Source organism: Notolepis coatsorum (assembly GCF_963971535.1).
Source record: "Notolepis coatsorum genome assembly, chromosome: 4".
Lineage (NCBI taxonomy): Eukaryota > Metazoa > Chordata > Actinopteri > Aulopiformes > Paralepididae > Notolepis > Notolepis coatsorum.
Window position 1 is genome coordinate 112,094,311 of NC_140168.1, and position 27,650 is coordinate 112,121,960.

The 27,650-nt window shown below is 42.9% G+C and overlaps 1 protein-coding gene across 2 annotated transcripts in view; it reads left to right on the forward strand.

Moving 5' to 3' along the window:
• Window positions 1-27,650, forward strand: part of LOC311227135 (CTD nuclear envelope phosphatase 1A) — an 84,026-nt gene that overhangs the window by 18,606 nt on the left and 37,770 nt on the right. For both annotated transcript variants that reach the window (XM_084312676.1, XM_084312677.1), the window contains one exon: window positions 5,256-5,322. In XM_084312676.1, coding sequence (XP_084168802.1) covers window positions 5,256-5,322 — 67 coding nt within the window. The remainder of the gene's footprint in view (window positions 1-5,255; window positions 5,323-27,650) is intronic.

Below are 27,650 nucleotides of genomic sequence, written 5' to 3' on the forward strand. Positions count from 1 at the left end.
GGCAACGATTCAATGCATCATGAAATCTCCATTTGACCACGATTCGATTAGATACATTTTCTATCAGTTAATTCCCCCAAAAATGTTGAATACACAAATGTGGCTGGGGAACTGATTCACTCTGCATGAATGGACTATAGGTCAATAAAAACAATATACACAAAAAAAATTATTGAAAAAAAAAATTCGATTCTAACATTTTCAAATCGATGCAGTTGAATCGTCACATTAGGATCGATGCATCGTTACACACCCCTACTTATCTGTATTGAATGATACCCAAAGCCTTGCTATCTGTATTGAATGATACCTAGGGATGGGTACCGAATTCGGTACTTTTGAGGTACCGAACCGAAACACGTCGGTACTACCGAGTATCGAATCAAGTGAGAAACCGAAAAAAAAATAAATAAAAAAAAATAAAAATGTATTAATTTTTTTATTTTATTTTTATTTATTTTTTTACTTTTTTCTTTTCATGTCAACGTTCACACGCACAATATATGCTTACCTAGGATTTGACTTGATTCAACAACAAAGCAGTCGGAGCAATGACAAGCCGAAAACTGTCGAAATTGTAGTTATTTGAAGTTTGGATTTTTATTTTTTTTACGTCTGAGGTAGGTAAATTAAATTTCTTGAGACTAAAGTACCGAAAAAAGGTACCGTTGGGTACCGGTATCGATTCACAGGTACCGGTACTGCCGCAGGGAGCGAAATTAACTTTTTGACTCACCGGCCAGTGGCGGGTAGATGGGAATAATCTACCCGCCAAGCATATTTCTTACCTGCCAAATTTTTTTGATAAAAAAAAATATATATATATATTTTATAATTTTTTTTTAAAATAAAATATATATTATATAATCATACTTGTAGTTGTATTATCTGCGAGACATCGCCACCATGCAATAAGTCAAAATGCTCGCTATCTGCAAACAGCTCCACTGTCTGTGTATACTTGAGTAGCCTCCAGCTCCAGCAAGGATTCTCCGGCGATGCAGCTAGACCCTATACTAATACTCTACATTCAGCATGCAAGGATTCTCCGGCGCTGCAGCTGGACCCTATTGGTATAATATTGCGGTTCTTTGGTCTAATCACATTCATCAAGCCCTCAGCTAGAATACGCGTTGAATCAATGTTATAATACATTGATATCAGGAGCTATCTGTAGCTACTGCTAGCCCGCTAGATAACGTTAAGACAATTTAGTTTACTGGGACAGATCTAACGTGAGCTAGCTAACAGCTAGCTAACGAGGGAATGGAGGTATTATGCACTTGAGTCGACTATTGCTGGAGCATGTTGATATCAGCAGCTATCAGTAGCTAGCCAGCTAGATACCGTTAGACAATGCCTCGTCTAGGGATGCCCCGATCACGTTTTTTGCCACCGATACCGATTACCGATCGTCGTGAGCCATATCGGCCGATACCGATCCGATACCGATCGTTTTTGATTAACACTTTGACTGCCATGAAACGTCTTTTCACGTCATTGCTGGCCATGCTCAAGTTGCCGGGGGACGCTGTACAGCGTCCTTATATCAATATTTCAAAAATCTGCGATCGGATTCATATGTCCCCTCCGCTGGCCTGAGATCCACCAGCAGGACCCACTGAGCTCTCTGGCGGTTCAGGAGCGCCATCTGGTGGCCGATCGGCGCAATCGCCAAACAGGATGTTGAATAGAGGTTGTCCTAGACGACCGTAGTACTTCCGGCGCTCGCTATAGGTCCCGCGACTCTGGCTCGTCACACTACACAGTGATCGATTGCCAATAACTCGATAAACAACATGATTTGGACGTATATACCATTATACAAGCTGGAGATGGACCGGGTAAATTTACATCCCATAATGATAAGATTTCAACTCGACGATGATCGCCCAACGGCGCGCGGAGACTGGGGTGAGTTTCAGCGTGTAACGTTACCGTCTTCGATACTAACTGCTATTATCAACATTTGACCCACATTAGATGATTGGTATAACGCTGCCCACGGAATTATAAACGCCCCCTAGCCCATCCGGTCAACATCAGATGACGTGTAGTAACTTCTAGAAGTACGTCTAGTTGGAATTTTTTATATCGCGCTGATTGCCATAAAACTGTATTGCATCATCAATATAATGCATTTGGGGCTATAGATCACGTTCTGGAGAAAGCTGCAGAAAGAGATGAAAACATACTTATACATTAGACCATACTTTACTATGAATATGTGAATGAAAAAGTTTAACGTTGCTACACAATGAACAATACATATAGGACTTTGAATGGGCCCTAATAATGGCAATGTAGCAATAGAATTTAAAAAGTTATAGCCATGCAAAGAAGGGGTACTTCTCCATAGACAAATAGAGCCGGCAACCTATGGTATATCATTAATTTAACCCAAGGCAACCAAAGTGTTAAAAAGAAATAAAAAATTATTTTATATAATTTTTTTTTTTAATAAAATATATATATTATATAATTAGACTTGTAGTTGTATTATCTGCGAGACATCGCCACCACGCAACAAGTCAAAATGCTCGCTATCTGCAAACGGCTCCACTGTCTGTGTGTACTCTAGTAGCCCTAGCTCCAAAAAGGATTCTCCGGCGCTGCAGCGGGACCCTATTGGTAACGTTATGCTTTGGTCATTTCACATTCAGCAAGCCCTCAGCTCGAATACGCATTCAATCAATGTTATAAGACATTGATATCAGGAGCTATCTGTAGCTACTGCTAGCCGGCTAGATGACGTTAAGACAACTATTTAGTTCAATCGGACATTTCGTTTTGAACCGTGAACTAACGTCAGCTAACGCAAGCTAACGCAAGCTAACGGAGACATCAACATGGGCTACTGGACTTCCTGGGGCATTTGTTGATATCCGGAGCTATCAGTAGCTAGCCGGCTAAATACCGTTAGACAATGCCTACTAAAAGTGAATAGTTGACTGGGTAATTTTGTTTAAACAGTAACGATAGCTAGGTAGCTAACGTTAGCTCAGGTCGAATGCACTATCTAGACTCAGCAGAGGAGGTCCGCCTCCGTGTTTACAAACTCTACACGGGTACGGGCGGGGCTAGGGAGGAGGAGCAGTTTGCAGGTCCTGTGCGTCTGAGACAAGCGAGTGAGATATCCACTTGATCAGTTTCCGCGATCGGCGAATATGACTAATTATCGGAATTCCCAGATCGCATATTTATACTGATTATCGGCCGATAACGATCGGGGCATCCCTAGCCTCGTCATGTATTAAACTAAAAGTGAATAGTTGACTGGGTCATTGTTTAAACAGTAACGGTAGCTCATGGAGGTCCGATCTAGACGAGAGCAGACTGCTACCATTCTGAGAGCTTAACGTTAGCACTAGAGCTGCGGGCGAGCTGCTACCATTCTGAGAGCTTAACGTTAGCACTAGAGCTGCGGGCGAGCTGCTACCATTCTGAGAGCTTAACGTTAGCACAGGGGAGGAAACAAACTTTTTGGCTTACCAGCCAACTGGCGAGTATCTGATTTTTTTTACCAGCCAAACAGATTTTTTACCAGACAAAAAAAATCGCTAATTGTGATAATTACTTCTTTGTATGTCAAGCCGCGTCAATGTTGTGTATGCATCTGGGTAGGCACACTGTGCCTTTAAGACAGCATGGTGGTCTTACGACAGTGCTGTGAAGTACCGTCAAGTGTTGTGGTAACGTCAGTTGGGTTGGTGTGCTGTTGTGCACAGTGCACTGGTTGAGCTAGCCCCTTTCGTGACTGCGATGTGCAAGCCAGGGGCTTTTGAGCATGAAATAAAATGTCTAACCTTACGTCGTAGTCCGGTGCTTTTTTGGAAACATTATAGTCATAACAGATACACCTCTGTTATCTGTCTGCTTTGAGCACACAGGGCTAACGTTAGCTAGCAAGCAGCTATAGCTAAAACGCTAACTAGAAGCTAACCACTGTATACAGTTCCAGTAGACTAACATTACACCTCTGTGATTTAAATGTGTCCTTAGTAACTTATACTCGAGGGTTGTACTATGGTTGGATGCAGTTCCCCGTTGGTCAGTCTGTCTGTTTTCCATCTTCTGCTGTGTTTAACGTTATCTGTTTGCGAGTGCTCCTGATGGCTAGCCTAGTACCACGGGACTTTTATTATTATATGTCCGCGGGTTGGCCAGTACTGCGCAAACGTTTATTAAACATTATATGTCCGCGGGTGGTCTTGTGCAGTGCTCTCGTGGCACTGTCAACTAAAGCGAACACTCAGAAGACGCGCACCGTTTGCCAGTGCAGTGATTGCAGAATGTTTTATTTTTTTGTATACTCGCCAGCAGGGGAGGAAACTAACTTTTTGGCTTACCAGCCAACTGGCGGGTATCTGATTTTTTTTACCAGCCAAACGTAAAAAATACTAGCATTTGGCCAGTAAAGTGGCCTAATTTCCTCCCCTGCGTTAGCACTAGATGCTGCGGGCAAGCTGCTACCATTCTGAGAGCTTAACGTTAGCACTAGAGCTGCGGGCGAGCTGCTATCATTCTGAGAGCTTAACGTTAGCACTAGATGCTGCGGGCAAGCTGCTACCATTCTGAGAGCTTAACGTTAGCACTAGAGCTGCGGGCGAGCTGCTACCATTCTGAGAGCTTAACGTTAGCACTAGAGCTGCGGGCATCTGTGTTGATACAAGCAGAAGCCAATAGTATTCCGCTGCAGGGCTGGCCCGGCTGGGCGGATATGACTTGTTGCCACGTTTTTTTTCAAAATAAGAATATCATACGAACCGAATGCTGCTAACTGCCGGAGCCATCGATATTATGACTCTAGCTGCGCTTGGGCCGGAAATGAGACCCGCACAGATTTTCAAAATAAGAGTATCGTTATGAACTACACATCTACACGCCACACGGCGGGCAGGGCTCTCAGTGGCAAGCGCCAAAGGTAAAAACTGATCGCCCCTGGCGGGCGGCAGGCTTTAATTTCGCCCCCTGGGTACCGGTATCGGTTCAAATGTGAAAGGTACCCATCCCTAATGATACCCAAAGCCCTGTATTGGTATCAGGACTGAGAAAGACAGATCAGCGCATCCCTAACTCAACACCATAGGGTAATTCTAGCTTCCATTACATATGGCTTCAGGAAAATAGGGCCCATACCTCAAATCCGTCTTAACTTGACTTTTATCCAGCATAAAAATGATCGTCTATATTCTGTGCTCTTGAGATAACCGTACATGCGAGTGATTCTTTCCATCTGCCTTGTTCCTTCCCAGATAATCCAGTACCAGACGGTGCGGTATGACACCTTGCCCCTGTCGCCCATCTCCAGAAACAGACTCAGTGAGTACACTTTAACCCTTTCACTGCCGCGCTACCAAACGGTTAACCCTTTCACTGCGACAATACAGAAGGTTAACCCCCTGTCACACGACAACCGTCTTTAGTGTGATAGTAAAGGGTTAACCTTCCATCATGTGCTAGTGAAAGGGTTAACCCTTCTGCTCCCACAGATGCTGCTGATTGGTAGAAATCTTTCTCGGCACAAGCTGTTCCACATACTTCCTCATACTAGCTTCGGATAGTCAGCCACAAACCTGTTGTACACGTGTCATTGGGGTCTGATTATATTTCATTCTATTTTATTTGACAAAAAAACTCAAGATTCAAGAATGAAACACACAAAAAAGTCAAGACTTATTGCCATTGTGGTCCATGGTCTCAGACAGATGAGCGATACAAAACATGACATTGTCTCTTATCTATCTCAGATCACCTACTCGAGATAGAACCCTGTGGCCGCCCGATATCCCACAGCGAGGTGCTAAACTCGCTAAGTTCTCAGGTCAATTACTATTCCTAATCACGCTTACTTCATAGTCACTAGTTAGTTATATCCAGTTGATATGAAATATAAGCATAGAAGAGTTGTTAACCTCTTCTTTGTTTGTAATAAACCGAATGTATGTCTGGGAGAACTCTTTTGCCTATAATAATAATATTTATATTATCACCATCACCGTCACCACCATTATCATCATTCTTTAGGAAAGGCCTGTAATGCTAATCATTTGAAAGCCTGATGATATTACTTTGCCTACAACAATAGTAATTATATTATCACCATCACCGTCACCACCATTATCATCATTTTTTAGGAAAGGCCTGTAATGCTAATCATTTGAAAGCCTGATGATATTACTTTGCCTACAACAATAGTAATTATATTATCACCATCACCGTCACCACCATTATCATCCTTTTTTAGGAAAGGCCTGTAATGCTAATCATTTGAAAGCCTGATGATATTACTTTGCCTACAACGATAGTAATTATATTATCACCGTCACCACCATTATCATCATTTTTTAGGAAAGGCCTGTAATGCTAATCATTTGAAAGCCTGATGATATTACTACTCTTTTAATAAGTATTACTACTGCCAATAGTGTAATATTAGCGCAATAACACTTAATAATCATTTGCAAGCCCCAGTACCTCTCATCAATTCGACAGGTCCATCAATTCCGTGGCCCGATCGTCATGCCCTGCAGTGGCTAGACTCTCAGTTTCCCACAAATCCAATGGAGCCCGTCGAACACAGAGATACCGGCGCCCGCAAACAACAAACAGTGCCATATATACATATATATATTATATCCTTTATATAACTTTAGCTAAAAAGCAGTAACCAGCAATTGATTCAATCTGCATGGCTTCCAGAATATAGCTATACCGTTTTACCTCAGATGAGAGCAGGGCGAGGCCAGCGTCGTGGCACATTGTGATAGAAAGCAGTCCACGAATTCAATAAGTATTATAACAAAGTAGTTTTAATTAGAAAAAGTAAGTTACAAAGAGACTGCATTGGAAATGTCCAATTCAGGAATAATAAGTATAAAACAAAACATCTCTTCTCTAGCATAGCATAGCCTCTAAAAAACAAAGCTTTGTCATAGGGATTCCACTCTGAAAAATTGCCAGGCCATGCCCCATACACCGCTCGACATTGCCTGGCTCTATAAAAACTCTTCAACGTGGAAAAGTCTAAAATCTCTGAAAATCTGACTGGGATCAAGCGAGCTGGCCTTTATATACAGGTTCTGCATCATATCAAGACCTCTTTACTATTGGTCTAAATACAGTGATGTCATAGTGATGTCATTCTACCAGCCAATCAACACATAACACATACAAATGACCACTCCTCCCTTTTCCAGCCGTTACTGTAACTTGAGAAAGTAATAGATTTCTTTGTGTTGGGAAAAACCCTATGTCTTCATCTGTATCTAGCAGGGGCCCACAAGGTCATAGACACATTCCTAAAGGCGTCCAGCATTATTGAATGAAACAATTGCCCTGCTGTAATATACAGTACATGGTCCTTCTAGCATGAATAGCCTAATACGCTTATATATATATATATAGATATATACAGATATATACATGTACAATACAGTACTCATATACTTAAACACTGATTGATATGCCCACACATCATAGTAGTTTAAAGTATAGCTCTCTGCCTCATAACTGCAAGGGTTAACTCTGCAGGCAGCGATTCTCTCCTCTGCTCCTCTGCTCGGAGCCGTTGTCAAGGCCACATTCCTGGCTTTACTAACAGTAAGATAAGAGACCTCTCCTCTTTCCATTCTCCAGGACTACACAATATATTGTAGTCTTACACAAGTTACTGTTTTTAGAGTCTATAGTTATAGTTCTTACAGTTTTACACAAGTAGGAGGAAGAATACAAAGACATTCTTCATAATTACTGACGCTTAAGTCATCTCTTAACATATGCTTTAGATTTAAAACGGATATATATAATAAACATGCTTAATCCTTTATATCTTACAAGTGACAGGGAGAACAGGATGTCATAATAAAAAGTGTCACTAGTTGTTTGTGGCACTTCAACAGTAACATAGACAACTTTTTCATACATTTTAGAATCTAGTTTTTAACATTGTCGAGGAGCCATGATTTAACTTTTTTCTTGAGATGGTGTCGGCTACTAATGCATTTTAACTATGAAGGTAGCAAATTCCGATTGGTGGTGGCTCCCCAGAATTTAAAAGAACATTTGCCCATATTTGTTTTGAACCTTGGAATACACAGGTTGGCAATGCTGGCTGTGGTGTTATGGGTATGCATGTCCCTGTTCCACTGAAAACAATTTGAGATAATTGGCTGTCTGTTCAAGCTGACCGAAGCTCACAGTATGACATGATACAACACTGACGAATTTGGCCCTCGATAACGACAATCGATATATATTGCAAGAAATGTAATCTATGATGCATCACAATATCTTTAACTGAGGAAGAAAAATACCCATGAAAAGGCAAAAAGCAGGAACTATGTATTTATTCACAGAATTTACATATAATGTCATTAGATTCTTTAGTGTGCATCACAAACTGGCCAATTGTACAAACAATGTTCAACCAATTGCGTAGTGTCTCTTTAACACACACTGGCTACAACCTGATTATAAATAAAAAATATGTATATATTATTATATATATATATTTTAACACTTTCTTCGCCAGGCTTATGTACATCATTATACCCCTCTCTGCCAGCTCTATTTGTCTATGGAGAAGTTCCCCTTCTTTGCAGGGCTATAACTTTTTTTTATAACTTTCTTTATTGGAATAGTTTTCAAAATTATGCAGACAGTTATACATATTATACATCTTCCATCCCCCCCCCCCCATTTCCCTTTCCTATCCCCTAACCCCACCCCCACGAAGAGCGACAACAAACATACATATAATACACGAAAATACAAAATAAAAAATATGTGACAGAAAAATAAAAGTAAAAAATAAAAAAAACCTATGATACTAATATAACTGAGATGAAAAGACAAAACATTTTAAGAAATAAATAAAAATAGGGGAAAAAAACAGAGGGGGGGGGGGGGGAGTCGTCACAACCAGGCAGGGATGTCAAGGATTCTATGTGCTTTAAAAGGGGTCTCCAAGTCTTCTCAAAGGTATTCAGGGAGCCAGTAGGGCCTTTGAGGGAGAATCTGAGCTTTTCAAGATTAATAGATAATAGTAGTTCCTTAACCCACCTATTGTGAGATGGAGGTTGAGTATGTTTCCACTTAAAAAGAATAAGTCGCTTGGCCAATAAAGTGGAGAAGGCAAGAACAGAATGTGACATTTTGGAGGGTAGAGGTTGCAGAGGAACACCGAACAAGGCCACAAGAGGATCAGGGGTGATAGTAAGGTTGTAGGCTGTGCCGATAGTTTCAAAAATTTCAGACCAGAATGTGGCAAGGCTGGGGCAGGACCAGAACATGTGGGTGTGATCGGCAGGGGATTGTTTGCATCTATTACATGCGTCAGAGATGTTGGGATACATTCGAGAGAGTCTCGAGTTTGTGTAGTGGACTTTGTGTATAACCTTGCACTGTGTGAGGCCGTGTCTCGCACAGATGGAAGATGAGTGGACAGAGTCCAATGCCCAACTCCAATACTCATCAGACTAGGGGTGGACGGTATGGTCTAAAATTTATATCACGGTATAATTTGAAGCATAGACGGTAACGGTATATATCACGGTATCATCGTTTTTGATAAAAAAAAATTTATTTTTATTTTATATACTTTTTTTTTTTTTTTTTTTATAAAATATATATATTATATAATTAGACTTGTACTTGTATTATCTGCGAGACATCGCCACCACGCAACAAGCTCCACTGTCTGTGTGTACTCTAGTAGCCTCCAGCTACGGCCAGGATTCTCCAGAGCTGCAGCTGGACCTATACTCGAGTAGCCTCGAGCTACGGCCAGGATTATCCGGCGCTGCAGCTGGGCCCTAGTAATGGTATAACTATAACGTTAAATCACATTCACAAGCCCTCAGCTCGAATACGCATCGAATCAGTGTTATAAGACATTGATATCAGGAGCTATCTGTAGCTACTGCTAGCCGGATATATAACGTTAATACAACGCCTCAGTGAATTATTTAGTTCAATGGGACATTTCGTTTTGAACGGTGAACTAATTTGCGCTAACGTGAGCTAACAGGTAGCATACACGTCTCTACTAGACTTTGTGGAGCGTTTGTTGATGTCAGGAGCTATCGGTAGCTGGCCGACTAGATACCGTTCGGTTAGACAATGCCTCATCATGTATTAAACTAAAAGTGAATAGTTGACTGGGTCATTTTGTAACGGTAGCTAAGCTAACGTTAGCTCAGGCCAGGGAGACGCCGCCGTCCTCCCGACAGCTCCTGTGTCCCGTCCCATGACTAGACTACTAGACGGTCTAGACCCGTGTTTACATCAATGGGAAGCATCTCGTTTACATGCGTGCGGTAGGGGCTGGCACGCCCACTGCGCGAAGCCTCCTAAATAACTTTTTCCAGTTCGCACATATCTAGTATTATCTATGACTAATTCTATCTATTTTTAGGGGCAAATGCGAGTGAAATAGTCCGCTGTGGTTACATGACGTCATTGCTATTTTAGAGCTGCCATACCGGTTACACGGTATAGTCAAAATCCATACCGTAGAGCAAATTCATACCGTTTATACCGTATACCGTTTATACCGTCCACCCCTACATCAGACAGTTCAATTCCCCGCTCCCACGAGTTCTTAGGGCCGGTTCCTGGGGTATCCGTAGCGGAGCTAATCAGGTTGTAGATGTTGGAGATTAGCCGTTTTTTTTCCGGGTTAAGAACCATTAGTGAATCTATAAGGGTTTCAGGGGGCTGACTAGGGAATTTGGGGTTCTGGTTCTGTGTGAAGTGCCTAATTTGGAAGAAACTAAACAGGTGGGATTTGGGAAGGTCGAATTTCTTTACGAGGTCTGGAAAAGACATGAAAGTCCCTTGGTCATAGAGATCATTAAAAGTGGTTATCCCTTTGTCAAACCAGACTTGAAAGGAAGAATCAGTGCAAGAGGGCAGGAATAAATTATTGTTAAAAGTGGGGGAGAGGTCAGAGGCCCTATGGAGGCCGAGGCTTTTCCTGATTTGAATCCAAATTTTTGTGGAGTCGACCACCATTGGGTTTGCAGAGAGTCCAGTAACCGACATAGGGAGTTGGGAGCACAGCAGAGAGCGAAGAGAGTATCTAGAGGAAGAGAGTTCCATGTCGACCCACACCGGGCCTAAGTTGTGTGTCGTGCCCCTCATCCAATATAAAAGTTTGTGTATGTTACACGCCCAGTAGTAGTGCTGGAAGTTAGGCAGTGCCAGTCCCCCTAGCTCTTTGGGGAGTTGTAGTATTGATCTCCTCATCCGTGGGATCTTATTGCCCCAGAGGAAGGAGCTTATTAATCGGTCAAGTGTTTTAAAGAACGATTTCTTAATGAGGACTGGGATATGGGTGAAGAGATATAAAAACTTTGGTAGCACTACCATTTTAATTAAATTGACTCTGCCCACTAGAGACAGTGGAAGACATGTCCACCTGTTGAAGTCTAGTTTGCACTTTTCAAGAAGAGGTGAGAAGTTTTTCGAGAACATTGTTTGGATTGAGTTGGTGATGTTAACCCCTAGATATCTGAATCCATCTGTTGTATACTTAAAGGGGAAGAAAGTCTGGGGTATTTTTTTGGCTGAGGAGTTGATTGGAAAGAGTTCGCTTTTATGAAGGTTTAGCTTATAGCCCGAGTAGAACCCGAACTTGTCCAGTATATTAAGAATTATAGGGAGAGAGGCGGTCGGGTTAGATATATACAGCAGGAGGTCATCTGCATATAGGGACAGTTTATGAACTTTTCCGACCCGTGTGATGCCTTCAAACCTCTCTTCCTGTCTTAACCAGATGGCTAGTGGTTCGATGGCTAGGGCGAACATAAAGGGGTGCCTCGATAAAGGGGAAATGGGGCTGACTGAAGTGTATGGACTGAGGCGACTGGGTGAGTGTAGAGTAACTTAATCCAGGCAATAAAGTCAGGGCTAAAACCGACTTTCAGCAGTATAAAGAAGAGGTAGCCCCACTCCACTCTGTCAAAGGCCTTCTCTGCATCCAGGGAGACAATTACTTCTGGTGACATAGAGTTAGGGGAATTGAGGATATTAAGAAGCCTTCTAGTGTTATGAAAGGAGTGTCTACCCAGCATGAATCCTGCTTGGTCAATTGAGATTAAACTTGGTAATACCTGTTGTAAACGTTTGGCTAGGATTTTGGATAGAATTTTTAAGTCTACATTTACAAGTGAAATGGGTCTATAGCTGCCACATAGAAGAGGGTCCTTGTCTTTCTTGAGCAGGAGAGAGATCGAGGCCTCAGACATAGTTGGGGGTATGCGACCCTTCGAAAAGGACTCGTTATACCAGGCCTGTACGCTGCGACGAGATCGTCGCAAATTGCCCCCTAATTTGGCCGGTGCGAATGAAAAATTATATCTACTCGTAGGCCTGTTGCAATAAGCAATAAATCAATTTATCGCGCAATAATGAAAATGAATGCAATGATTTTGATGGGCGCAATTAATTGCTATTTGCGTGTTTGTTTTAATGAGGCGGGAACCAGTACCTCTCCGTGTGGGGAGGCGGGCCGCTGGCGTTACTACAGAGTACAGCACGGGAGCTCCTGTGAGCACCATGCGTATGTTGGGCAGTAGCAACGCTACATAGCTTAACTACATTTCTCAGCTATACGCTACTGCCCGGAGAAACTGGACTGCTAAATAAAGATTAAAGATCTAGTGTTGATGCTATGACGCTTCCTCCTCATCGTTGATTGCCTGTAGTAGCTGCATCTAACGTTAGTAGCTAACGTTAAAACTAACCTAAAGTTAGTTGTTCACCAACAATCTCAACATTTGTTTTATCATTAGCTCAAAAACACAGAACCGGATGACACAAGTTGTCCGCTCATAGGTTCTGCTAGGATAATAACAACAATACTTCCGGTCGGTGGGTTTCAAAATAAAAGAGCAAAGTCTAAAACACCGGAAAAGACATTTATTTTGTACAGCGTTTTCCTCCACGAGTACTCAAGTACATCATGTGATCAATCGATCTGTTTTTTTTTGCCCATCCCTAGTTTATCCTGTGCTGAAAAGTCTCCATTCCAATAGAGATAGTATATATTTGTGTTTATTTGATTATTGTTGAGCTATATTTTAATCGAGAGTAACTGGTAGTGTAGCTTACTACATTTTCCAAGTAGCCCATCACATAATCCGCGAGCCACAGTAAACAAACGCGAGCCACAGTTAGGGTGACCAGGTGTCCCGCTTTTGGTTGTATACTGCACAGCCATTTTACCTAATGTCCCACGTCCCGCATATTGAGAGGATGTCCCTCTTTTCGAAGCAAAAAATAAAAACATGGGTCTAAAAGCCCCTTCCTACAGTAAACGTAGCAACCCGCCTCTTGTCCACACACATTGCTCTGCTCGTTTTATCATTGCTCTCACGGAGATAAAACTGGGAACGAGGTTACTCTGCTTCACGCTACCTCATATCTGATTGGTTAGGTAGTAATTTAGGATATTTAAAATGTCTTCCAATGTTAAATAAAGGTTTATTGCACTTTGAAACGGTTTCCTTGCATTATTATGCTATTATCATTATATTAGTAAAACAAAAAAGTTGATTGAAAACTTTTGGGAAATACATTTCTCAAAAAAATTATTTCTCTCAAAACCGCAATAATATCACTTATCGCAATAATTTCTGGGACAATTAATCGCCCAGCAAAATGTGTTATCGTGACAGGCCTATCTACTCGCAAGCTTGCGAATAGTGATTTCACCCCTTCATTCGCATTTCACTACACTAACATTAGCCTACAACCAGGGCTGTACAGGCGACATAATGTTGCGGTTGTAATTTCATTAGACAGACCAGCGCGGACATTTAATAACATGCAATTTAATTGACACGAGCAATGGGCTAACGTTAGCTGGTGGTCCCGAGTGAAGCAGGGACGGCGGAGCTATAGGCTAACGTTAGCTGGTGGTCCCGAGTGAAGCAGGGACGGTGGAAAAGTGAGGAAAGGGGGTGGGTTATATTGACAAGTGACAACGCTTGACAACAGAAGTTTAAACATAACTTCATATTTATTAGTTATTCGTTTCTGTATATCATCCACTTTCCATCTCCGTGTTAGACTCTTCCTGTTTACATTCGAGTGTGACGTCATCACCTACGGCAGCTTAGACGATCAAAACGCGAACCTAGAACAAAACCCGGGGGGGGGGGCTGGGTCTCTTGTGCGTTCTCGCCCCCTCTCTCTCGCTCTCTCTCTCGCTCGCTCTCTCGCTCTCTCGCTCTCTCTCTCTCTCTCGCTCTCTCTCTACATTCAATGATTTAAAGTAGCCAAACGTTACAGACAGTATAAATACTAACTGGATAGTTGATGATAAACATTTAATTTCATTATCTGAAATATTCTAAAATCATTAAGTCTGCTATAAGCCATTATCCCTTTGTGTGTAATTATTATTTTCTCACAGTAGTATATATATATATATATATATATATATATATATATATATATATATATATATATATATATATATATATATATAGATATGTGTGTGTGTGTGTGTTTGGCTAAAGTGGATAGAAAACACAGTACTGTGCAAAAAAAAAGGGCACCCAAGAGTTTTTATATAAATAGTCTTAGATGTAAATAATTTTTTTTATTAGTGTGTCAGTAGACTACTCTTAGTACATTTTCATTAAATTATTTTTTAAAGCATCTTCATGGTTTAATAATGCAAACATATGTTGCAGGGACTTATTATAATCATCATATTGGCGTGACTGTATGCATCAAAGGGTTAAATCAAGCATTTTAAGTGCTTTAGGAAATGTCAAAATATTGCGATATATATTGTGTATCGTGATATGGCCAAAAAATATCGCAATATCATTTAGAGGCCATATCGCCCAGCCCTACTATAATGGTAAAATAGTTATTTAAAAATTTGCCCCTAAAAAATATTCTTTGCCCCTAAATTTCTCATTTAGGGGCAAGTGTGCCCCTAGTGAAAAAGCTTAGCGTACAGCCCTGGTTATACATTTCCTGGAGAATTGGAGCGATGGATGTAGAGAATGACTTAAAAAATTCCACAGTGAACCCATCTGGGCCCGGTGTTTTACCATTCTGTAGAGACGTAATTGCTTCCAGTACTTCTGTAATCTTAATCGGACCGCCCAGTGCCTTAGCTAGGTCTTGATCAATATTGGGGAAGGCAATCTCCTCTAGAGGGTTGTCCCCTTCCCATATGTCTGAAGAGCACTGTGAGGTGTACAGTTCTGAATAAAAGGCAAGGAACGTCTTATTAATCTCTACAGGGTCTAAAATAACATTACCAGTCGTGGATCGGATCTTGGGGATCAGTCTGGATAGGGATGTGGCACGTGCTTGGTGAGCAAGCAGTCTCCCCGCCTTGTCACCAAATTCAAAGAACCGCTGTTTGGTCAAGAATAGCTGCTTCTGTGTTTTATTTGTGGTCAGTAAATTGAATTTAGATTGGAGTTGAAGACGTTCTTTATAAAGGGCCGGTGTAGGGGCTGAGGCATAAAGGCTATCAACCCTAGCTATATGTTCTGCGGTTGCAGTCAGATCAGCTCTTTCTGTTTTATTTAAGATGGAGATAAAAGAAATAGCCTGACCCCGCATATATGCCTTAAAGGTTTCCCATAAGGTGCACCTAGAGATTTCGGGAAAGTCATTAGTGTCTATAAATAAGGAAATCTGTACCTCAAGAAATTCCTTGAAAGGAGTTTGGGCCAACATTGATGAGTTGAGCCTCCATTGTCGGAAAGGGGGAACATATCTAGAAAAGGTAATATCGACTGAGGTGGGGGCGTGGTCTGAGATCACAATACTCTGGTACTCACAGGAATGTACATCTGACAGGTAGCGGTTGTCCAAAAGGAAGAAGTCAATACGCGAATAAGAGTAGTGTACATGTGAGAAAAAAGAAAAAGCTTTATTTGAATGTGGTTTAGCTCTCCAGGGGTCGAATAAACCTAAACAATTTTTATATGTGTTGAGAATTTTTGCTGATTTGGATATGAAGTGGGGGTTGGATGACGACCTATCTAAGGTGGGGTCCTGTACCAGATTAAAGTCACCACCGATAATTAAATAGTGGTCATCTACCTTGGGAAAGGAGGAGAAGAAATTGGATATGAATTTGTCATCATCCCAGTTAGGTGCATAGACACATGCCATAATCACAGGTGTACAGGGAGCGAAATTAACTTTTTGACTCACCGGCCAGTGGCGGGTAGATGGGAAGAGTCTACCCGCCAAGCATATTTCTTACCTGCCAACATTTTTTTGATTAAAAATATATATATATATATTTTATATAGTTTTTAAAAAAAAATAAAATATATATTATATAATCATACTTGTAGTTGTATTATCTGCGAGACATCGCATAAGTCAAAATGCTTGCTATCTGCAAACAGCTCCACTGTCTGTGTGTATACTTGAGTAGCCTCCAGCTCCAGCAAGGATTCTCCGGCCCTGCAGCTAGACCCTATATTCAGCTAGACCCTACATTCAGCATGCAAGGATTCTCCGGCGATGCAGCTGGACCCTATTTTTTAACGTTACGGTTATTTTGTCAAATCACATTCAACATGCCCTCAGCTAGAATACGCATTCAATCAATGTTATAAGACATTGATATCAGGAGCTATCTGTAGCTACTGCTAGCCCGGTAGATAACGTTAAGACAATTTAGTTTACTGGGACAGATCGATCGAAGTGAGCTAGCTAACGCGAGCTAGCTAACGAGGGAACGGAGGTATTATTATGCAGCTCATGGAGGTCCGATCTAGACTAGAGCAGACTGCTACCATTCTGAGAGCTTAACGTTAGCACTAGAGCTGCGGGCGAGCTGCTACCATTCTGAGAGCTTAACGTTAGCACTAGATGCTGCAGGCGAGCTGCTACCATTCTGAGAGCTTAACGTTAGCAGTGGCACTAGAGCTGCGGGCCGCTCTGTGTTGATACGAGCAGAAGCCAATAGTATCCCGCTGCAGGGCTGGCCCGGCTGGGCGGATATGACTCGTTGCCACGTTTTTTTTCAAAATAAGAATATCATACGAACCGAATGCTGCTAACTGCCGGAGCCATCGATATTATGACTCTAGCTGCGCTTGGGCCGGAAATGAGACCCGCACAGATTTTCAAAATAAGAGTATCATTATGAACTACACGTCCACACGCCACACGGCGGGCAGGGCTCTCAGTGGCAAGCGCCAAAGGTAAAAACTGAGCGCCCCTGGCGGGCGGCGGGCTTTAATTTCGCCCCCTGCAGGTGTACCACATAGCCTACCTGAAATAATCACAAATCGTCCATTAGGGTCTTCAATAGAATTTGATAACTCGAAGGGGATATTTTTATTTATAAGGATGGCAGCACCTCTTGCTCTAGCTGAGAATTTAGAATGAAATATATTCCCTATCCAGGGGCGCTTGATTCGATGAACCTCTGTCGACCGAAGATGAGTTTCCTGCAAAAAGAAAATGTCACCCCTGAGTTGCTTTAGATGATTCATTACTCTATTAATTTTTACAGGCTGGTTGGCACCCTTTAGATTCCAAGAGATAAAGCGAAGGTTCTTACCCTGACCAATCATATTGAGATTTTATGTAGGGAGCCACGACATTCCAAGACCTGATGAGATTTCTGAGCCAAAGGAAGAGGGAAAGGGGGGGGGGGGGGGGGGGGATAAAAAAAGAATAAAAAAAAATAAAAATAAAAGATTGTGTGTTGTCATGTCTGTTTATGTTTGTTTAAAAAAAATAATAAAAAAATCAAATAAAAAATAAAAATAAAAAAGGGGAAACAAACAATAACAATATACCTACATCCGCCCATGTCCATATCCCACCCCTCCAAATCCACCCGTACGAACCCACCCATGCGTCTATTTCCCCCCCCTACATGCCCACCCACCTCCCCTCTATACTCCCAGCAGGATAGCTTTCCTACTTTTATAACTTCTCCTATCCGGAGATTACGCTGCATCCCACCTGGTGTGGGATGTGCATAAAGTCCCCCCTGTGTCTCCCGAGTTTCGTGGTCTCTGTCCAGCAGAGAGATTTTTACAACTTTTTGAACTAAACCTATAAACTGAAGCTATGACATCAGACATGGCCACAAGTAAATGTCTCACATTTAGCAGATGGACTTTATATGAACTAATAACTGCAATAAAATGCATATACGTATTGCAGGTGTGCCTGCGTTAATGCTGCACTTACACACATGAAATGAGCTTTGAGTGAAATAATAATTTTTATGCTGCCCATGCAAAAAAAAAAAAAAAAAAAAAGGCTTTAGATGAAATAGTAAATGCAGTATTCATACCAACGCAGTGAATGGGCTTTAAGCGAAATCATATTAAATGCATGCGTATATGTGCTGCACCTATCTGCGCAGTAAGTAGGCTTTTTAGGAGAAATAATAATAAATGCATACATACTGTGTGTTCACACATACACACACATGCCTGTCCACGAATGCATGTGCACTCACTATAACTTTTTAAATTGTATTGCTAAATTGACATTACTATGGCCCATTCAACGTCAATTATCTATCGTTCAGGACGTAGGAACGTTATACTTTTTCATTCACATATTCATACTAAAATACGGTCTAAAGTATAAATATGTTTTTATCGTTTTCTGCAGCTTTCTCCAGAACGTGATTTATAGCCCTAAATGCATTATATTGATGATCAAATACAGTTTGATAGCGTTCTGCGCGAGATAAAAAATTTCAAATGGACGTGCTTCTAGAAGTTACTACTTATCATCTGATGTTGACTGGATGGGGGGGGGGGGGGTCGTTTATAATTCCGTGGCCAACGTTTGATGATTCATCTAGTGTGGGTGATATGATCATTAGAGCAGTTTATATCGAACACGGTAAAAAAAAACGCTGAAACTCACCGTAGCTTCCTCGTAGCGTTGGGCGATGAGCGTGGAGCAAACAGATTCCTATTATGGGATGTTGAAATATGCGATCCATCTCCAGGTTGTATAATAGTATATACGTCCAAATCATGTTGTTTATCGAGTTATTGGTAACGGATTGCTATCCATTGTGTCTAGCTCGAGTCCCGGGACTATTGGCGAGTGATCGGACCGAATTAGAATGAGCACCAGCTTCCGTTTCCGGTTTGGGCGATCCGCCGATCGGCCACCAGATGGCGCTCTTGAACCGTTGGAGAGTTGAGAGGGGATCAACAGTAGATCTCAAGTTTCCGGGGGAGAAATATGATTGCGATCACAGATTTTTGAAATATTGATATCAATGACGTGTTACGGCGTCATTGGCAGAATTAGCATGGCGGGGAATGACGAGTTTAGGCATCTCTGGCAGAGAAAGTGTTAATATTGATAGTTGGCGCCAGTGTATCGATAATGTGTCCCCAGTACCTTCTAGCTGTGAGGCGACGGTGTTAACCACTACACCACGTGCCGCCTTTATATAGTATAGTATGCCTTGTACTAAGGACCATTATAATCCCTGAGTCGGTGCCATTCAAGTGTGCCACTGCTATCCCCCTTTTGACACAGACGACCAGGGTTAAATGCGGGTTATTGTCTCAGGTCTGGCCCGTGTTGAGGCCTGTGTTGAGGGTCAGTTTACAAAGAGCCACGGGCTCTTAGGTCCCAGCCAGGACCCCACAGTATATAATGGACCTGGGTAGAGCCATATGAAATCCGTTTATTTTTTTCCAAATTCCATTTTATTTTTTTCCAAATTCCGTTTTTTCCGTTTTAATATTTCAGAATTCTGTATTTTGCTTTGTACGCTCATTTTACCATCAGAAATAGTGTCCAATAAGTGGGAATGAATAAATGTCCACAATTTAATAAGATATAACAGTCCATTTAATAGGGCTGTCTTAAATGCTTCGAAGCTTCGTTCGATGGGCATGGGATTCGAATATGAAAATAAATTTGTATTATTTAAAAATAAAAATATACATATATATATATATTTTTTTTTTGCAAAATCAACTCTGCCTCTCTTTGTTAACTACAACAAGCAATGCTGTTTGTTATTTAAGATGAGGTCGGACTCGGCACTGACAGATTTGTGTTCATTGTGCTTCTTTTATAAAGCCTCAAATGACGGCTTACAATATTTCATGAAAGCAAAGTGTCTTGTTTGTCTAAGATTTAAAAAGGTTTAAACTTTACAGCACTGACAAAGTTGAACAAAGTGCTGTACAAGTCCCACAACATTTTATTTTTTTATAGTTTATTCCATTTTTATTGCTCAATTCCGCGATTCCTTCCGTGATCTTGGATTCCATATGGCTCTAGTCAGACCTGGGGACACGAGCTTTACCCCCCTAATCACCACGTCCCAAACCGGTGATCTCATCTGAACATGTTCAGAAGCAGACGTGTGTTCAAGTTCACCAGTATATTCTTCTTTCACTTTGCACTTTTATTTACTTAGTAAAAAATAAAAAGAAAAGAAAAAGGCCCTGCTCAACTATTTACAGTGTGCAACCTCATTCCAATGTAAATATGAATAGCGGTCTTTTCATGTCACACCAGTCGCCCAGGGGGGCCAAGGCTGCTCTGTCTCAACACCGGTCCACCGTAAACCCTGTTGCACAGAGCCAACCCAGATAGGACCTTTGTGGCAGCCCAGCTGTTAACACGGACCGGCAGGTCGCCCAGGTCAGTGTTAACACAGCCTTTAATATCCCCCCAGGTCAGTGTCAACACAGCCTTTAATATCCCCCCAGGTCAGTGTCAACACAGCCTTTAATATCCCCCCAGGTCAGTCAACACAGCCTTTAATATCCCCCCAGGTCAGTGTCAACACAGCCTTTAATATCCCCCAGGTCAGTGTCAACACAGCCTTTAATATCCCCCCAGGTCAGTGTCAACACGGCCTTTAATATCCCCCCAGGTCAGTGTCAACACAGCCTTTAATATCCCCCCAGGTCAGTGTCAACACAGCCTTTAATATCCCCCCAGGTCAGTGTCAACACGGCCTTTAATATCCCCCCAGGTCAGTGTCAACACAGCCTTTAATATACCCCCAGGTCAGTGTCAACACAGCCTTTAATATCCCCCAGGTCAGTGTCAACACAGCCTTTAATATCCCCCCAGGTCAGTGTCAACACAGCCTTTAATATCCCCCAGGTCAGTGTCAACACAGCCTTTAATATCCCCCCAGGTCAGTGTCAACACAGCCTTTAATATCCCCCCAGGTCAGTGTCAACACAGCCTTTAATATCCCCCCAGGTCAGTGTCGACACAGCCTTTAATATCCCCCCAGGTCAGTGTCAACACAGCCTTTAATATCCCCCCAGGTCAGTGTCAACACAGCCTTTAATATCCCCCAGGTCAGTGTCAACACAGCCTTTAATATCCCCCAGGTCAGTGTCAACACAGCCTTTAATATCCCCCCAGGTCAGTGTCAACACAGCCTTTAATATCCCCCCAGGTCAGTGTCAACACAGCCTTTAATATCCCCCCAGGTCAGTGTCAACACAGCCTTTAATATCCCTCCAGGTCAGTGTCAACACAGCCTTTAATATCCCCCCAGGTCAGTGTCAACACAGCCTTTAATATCCCCCAGGTCAGTGTCAACACGGCCTTTAATATACCCCCAGGTCAGTGTCAACACAGCCTTTAATATCCCCCCAGGTCAGTGTCAACACAGCCTTTAATATCCCCCCAGGTCAGTGTCAACACAGCCTTTAATATCCCCCCAGGTCAGTCAACACAGCCTTTAATATCCCCCCAGGTCAGTGTCAACACAGCCTTTAATATCCCCCAGGTCAGTGTCAACACAGCCTTTAATATCCCCCCAGGTCAGTGTCAACACGGCCTTTAATATCCCCCCAGGTCAGTGTCAACACAGCCTTTAATATCCCCCCAGGTCAGTGTCAACACAGCCTTTAATATCCCCCCAGGTCAGTGTCAACACGGCCTTTAATATCCCCCCAGGTCAGTGTCAACACAGCCTTTAATATACCCCCAGGTCAGTGTCAACACAGCCTTTAATATCCCCCAGGTCAGTGTCAACACAGCCTTTAATATCCCCCCAGGTCAGTGTCAACACAGCCTTTAATATCCCCCAGGTCAGTGTCAACACAGCCTTTAATATCCCCCCAGGTCAGTGTCAACACAGCCTTTAATATCCCCCCAGGTCAGTGTCAACACAGCCTTTAATATCCCCCCAGGTCAGTGTCGACACAGCCTTTAATATCCCCCCAGGTCAGTGTCAACACAGCCTTTAATATCCCCCCAGGTCAGTGTCAACACAGCCTTTAATATCCCCCAGGTCAGTGTCAACACAGCCTTTAATATCCGCCAGGTCAGTGTCAACACAGCCTTTAATATCCCCCCAGGTCAGTGTCAACACAGCCTTTAATATCCCCCCAGGTCAGTGTCAACACAGCCTTTAATATCCCCCCAGGTCAGTGTCAACACAGCCTTTAATATCCCTCCAGGTCAGTGTCAACACAGCCTTTAATATCCCCCCAGGTCAGTGTCAACACAGCCTTTAATATCCCCCAGGTCAGTGTCAACACGGCCTTTAATATACCCCCAGGTCAGTGTCAACACAGCCTTTAATATCCCCCCAGGTCAGTGTCAACACAGCCTTTAATATCCCCCCAGGTCAGTGTCAACACAGCCTTTAATATCCCCCCAGGTCAGTGTCAACACAGCCTTTAATATCCCCCCAGGTCAGTGTCAACACAGCCTTTAATATCCCCCCAGGTCAGTGTCAACACAGCCTTTAATATCCCCCCAGGTCAGTGTCAACACAGCCTTTAATATCCCCCAGGTCAGTGTCAACACAGCCTTTAATATCCCCCAGGTCAGTGTCAACACAGCCTTTAATATCCCCCCAGGTCAGTGTCAACACAGCCTTTAATATCCCCCCAGGTCAGTGTCAACACAGCCTTTAATATCCCCCCAGGTCAGTGTCAACACGGCCTTTAATATCCCCCCAGGTCAGTGTCAACACAGCCTTTAATATCCCCCCAGGTCAGTGTCAACAGAGCCTTTAATATCCCCCCAGGTCAGTGTCAACACGGCCTTTAATATCCCCCCAGGTCAGTGTCAACACAGCCTTTAATATCCCCCCAGGTCAGTGTCAACACAGCCTTTAATATCCCCCAGGTCAGTGTCAACACAGCCTTTAATATCCCCCCAGGTCAGTGTCAACACAGCCTTTAATATCCCCCAGGTCAGTGTCAACACAGCCTTTAATATCCCCCAGGCAGGGGAGGAAATTAGGCCATTTTTACTCGCCAAATGCGAGTATTTTCTATGTTTGGCGAGTGATTCATGAAGACCACTCACCATCGCCACACTGGCGAGTAAAGAAACATCATATTGCGATACTCTTATTTTGAAAATCCGGGGAGTTGTATCCGCCGGATACGGACAGTAGTGTGAAACGCTGTGTACTTAGTCTGTACAGCAGAGCAGCGCTACAGAGCGCCTATTTTGCGACCCGATATAAGTCAGTGAATTTTTTCCCTGCAACGGGTCAAATGCATCTAACATGCTTTGCATCGGCGCCATTCCTTTATGCCCACATCGCGTTAAATGCCTAAATTAACGTTACGTTAGCTGCTTACGCTAACTAAGCTAAGCAGCTAACCCTGAGAGAGACGGAGAGGGGAAGGAGGAGGGGCGGGGGCAGTCTCCTCTTCTGTCTGGGGACTGGGGAGGGGCATTCTGTGTGTGTGCGTTTGAAAAGACCAGATGAAGTCAGGAGTATTGTATTGATAGTATTTACTGAGGATGGACAGATAATGTTGATATTTAAACATAAAAAATACAATACATAATAAATGTATTCATGATCATCATGCAACATAAAACAATTGTAGGAACAATTTGGGAGAGGAAGGGGGAAAATGAACACTCACCATGCCCCGCTCAATCCAATATTTAGTCCAGTCCATTCCAGCATCTCTTGTCCAGCCCAACCCAGTCCAGTGCAACCCAGCACAGCCTAACCCAGTCCAGCCCAGCATCTTTCAATTCCCAACCTAGACCAGTGCAACACAGCCCAGCCCAACCCAACACAGCCTAACCCAGTCCAGCCCAGCAGCTTTCACTGCCCAACCCAGTCCAGTGCAACACAGCCCAGCCCAACCCAACACAGCCTAACCCAGTCCAGCCCAGCATCTTTCAATTCCCAACCTAGACCAGCCCAACCCAGTCCAGCCCAGCATCTTTCACTGCCCAGTCCAGAATAGTTCCCTCTTTCATGTTAATATGTTTTATGCTAATATTGTGAAGAGTAGAGACACTGTTATTAATGTTTTATGCTAATAAATATTTTAAAGAGTAGCGACACGGTGTGATTATTACTATGATTGAAAATCCATTTAGACGAAGACATACAAAGAAGTAATTATTACAATTAGCGATTTATTTTTGGCTGGTAAAAAATCTGTTTGGCTGGTAAAAAAAATCATCTACTTGCCAGTTGGCTGGTAAGCCAAAAAGTTAGTTTCCTCCCCTGCGGCCGCAGGTCGGTGTCAACACAGCCTTTAATATCCCCCAGGTCAGTGTCAACACAGCCTTTAATATCCCCCAGGTCAGTGTCAACACAGCCTTTAATATCCCCCCAGGTCAGTGTCAACACAGCCTTTAATATCCCCCAGGTCAGTGTCAACACAGCCTTTAATATCCCCCAGGTCAGTGTCAACACAGCCTTTAATATCCCCCCAGGTCAGTGTCAACACAGCCTTTAATATCCCCCCAGGTCAGTGTCAACACAGCCTTTAATATCCCCCCAGGTCAGTGTCAACACAGCCTTTAATATCCCCCCAGGTCAGTGTCAACACAGCCTTTAATATCCCCCCAGGTCAGTGTCAACACAGCCTTTAATATCCCCCAGGTCAGTGTCAACACAGCCTTTAATATCCCCCCAGGTCAGTGTCAACACAGCCTTTAATATCCCCCCAGGTCAGTGTCAACACAGCCTTTAATATCCCCCAGGTCAGTGTCAACACAGCCTTTAATATCCCTCCAGGTCAGTGTCAACACAGCCTTTAATATCCCCACAGGTCAGTGTCAACACGGCCTTTAATATCCCCCCAGGTCAGTGTCAACACGGCCTTTAATATCCCCCCAGGTCAGTGTCAACACGGCCTTTAATATCCCCCCAGGTCAGTGTCAACACAGCCTTTAATATCCCCCCAGGTCAGTGTCAACACAGCCTTTAATATCCCCCCAGGTCAGTGTCAACACAGCCTTTAATATACCCCCAGGTCAGTGTCAACACGGCCTTTAATATCCCCCCAGGTCAGTGTCAACACAGCCTTTAATATCCCCCCAGGTCAGTGTCAACACAGCCTTTAATATCCCCCAGGTCAGTGTCAACACAGCCTTTAATATCCCCCCAGGTCAGTGTCAACACAGCCTTTAATATCCCCCAGGTCAGTGTCAACACAGCCTTTAATATCCCCCCAGCCCAGACTCCTGGGTAACGGCGTCGGTCCAAAAGGCCAATGCAGACGTCCCCTGTCAACATTTTGGCTTGGATTACAATTAGGACTAATTATAGCATCACTCCTCTAGTCGTCCCAATGTGCTGCTGGTCTAAACCTACCTGTGACCCAATGTTCTGCTGGTCTAAACCTACCTGTGACCCAATGTTCTGCTTAGGGGTGCACCGATATGAAAATTGGCCACCGATACCGATTGTTCAACTAACACAATCGGCCGATACCGATACCGATACCGATACTTGTGGCAAAAAATAAGTATTTGTATTTTTTTTGTATTTTTTTTTTTTATTTTTTTAATGAAACTACTGTATATTTGTATGTGTATGTTTGTATTTGTAGGCCTCTTTACTTACTTAAAAAAAGGAAACATCAAGAAATATGTTTATGGTATCCTTATCCCTCTCCCAGTATCGTCTGGCGGCCTGCAGAGGGATACTATTTTCTCAACCAGAGCTTTCAACCAATGCAATGGAACCATTCTGGCGGCCTGCAGCGGGATACTATTCTCTCAACCAGAGCTTTCAACCAATGCAATGGAACCATTTTGATTGACAGTCGATTCGGCCAATTACGCCACACCGCTAGCACCCACCTCCTGCTGTTCTTACCACCAATCGGCAAGCGTTTATTCATTTTCTACTAAGGGGCATGCCGCCATTGATCTGCTTGCGAGAATGCGAGTCAAACTCAGAACCACAACAAGCTAATACGTTAGCTGCCCGGCAGTGCCCGCCGACCAGCGCGCTCCACAGGATGGCCAAACGAGACACAATGATTTTACTGCAACAAATGTTATAATAAAACAAAGCCTTTCTATACATTTGTCTGGTTGAAAACTTTATTAACAGATTGCAGAATGGGTAGTTGGTAGGGGTGTAACGGTACGCGGATATGTACTGTACCGCGTCAATGTGGTCCTCCGGTACAGTACGCGCTGTGCACCGTACGATTACAACGGTATGGTCAACCTTTTTTTGCGGAACTTAAATCCCCCCGGCCCCACGTAATTTATCAACAACACTGCGGTCTGCTGTGAGCATTATAAAACAAACGTGTGTTTAACCGACCGTGAATTAAAGTGTCAATGCTGTTTGTCATTTTAACAGCAGATACTTTCTTAAATGCCATCCTCCCGAGAGAGGGGTGTTGACTGGGAGCTTGCTGGTGTTATTTAGCATTGAAAAGCTAACCGAAAGCTAGCATTAACTAACGTTATTACATGGCGTTTTCACATTCGCCGAAATGCTTGCTTGTGATTGGTCAATAGCCCCCCGACAGCGGTCATTATTTTTCAATAATGACCGCTGTTTTTTCAATAATGAAGTCACACAAGTCACATTACTAATGACTTGCCTACAAGTGTAATGGTAATGTAACTTATTGGATTTACTCTCCAAGACGGTAACGTAAAGTAACCTGATTACATTTCGGTGGTGGAACTGAAGCCACCAGACAGGGAAGACGAGAACGATGAGGAAATAAATCTCTAATTGTGATTATTTTTATTGATATTGTGACGTGATTATTCACCATATTAGAGGGAATGATGGTATTTAATGTCATCGTTCTAATTTACATTAAAAAACATGAAAATGCGGGGAACCGTCTGTAGGTCCCACAATATTTAATTTAGAATTGAATTTTTTCACATTTAACAAATGTTGCAGCCTCCTGCGATTTGGATATTTCACTATATTTAGATTTAAAATGTTGGTTTAACTGTTCAGCCCTATTGGCAGATACAAATAAATGTCAACAGAAGATTGCTACTCACGCTCACCTCTCCTGACCCCTTCCTCCCCTCCCTCACCCCCCGCCCCCCGCAGTCACGTCGTCTAGACGCCTAGAGAATACGTGGAACTCACTCTTCCCGCAGCGCTATAACTCAAAACTAGCCGTCGACTATCACTCTGGTGTCCGATGGCCGTGTGCTGTAACCAGTGGTGCAGTCGTAATATGGGAACTGGTAACACGCCACGCCACGTGCACGCGCACAGAACTGATTTATACACACACACGCACACACACACACAAGCGCATATACGCAAGTGCAATCTTTCTATCATACAAGCTCTTCTTGCTCTCTTTTCTGATGCGAGCCGGCTCTGATTCGACACAGAGCAGTGAGTGGGAAAGCCCCCTAAGACAGCCCTAGTATTATGTCTCGAATCAAGTCCCAATTTCCCC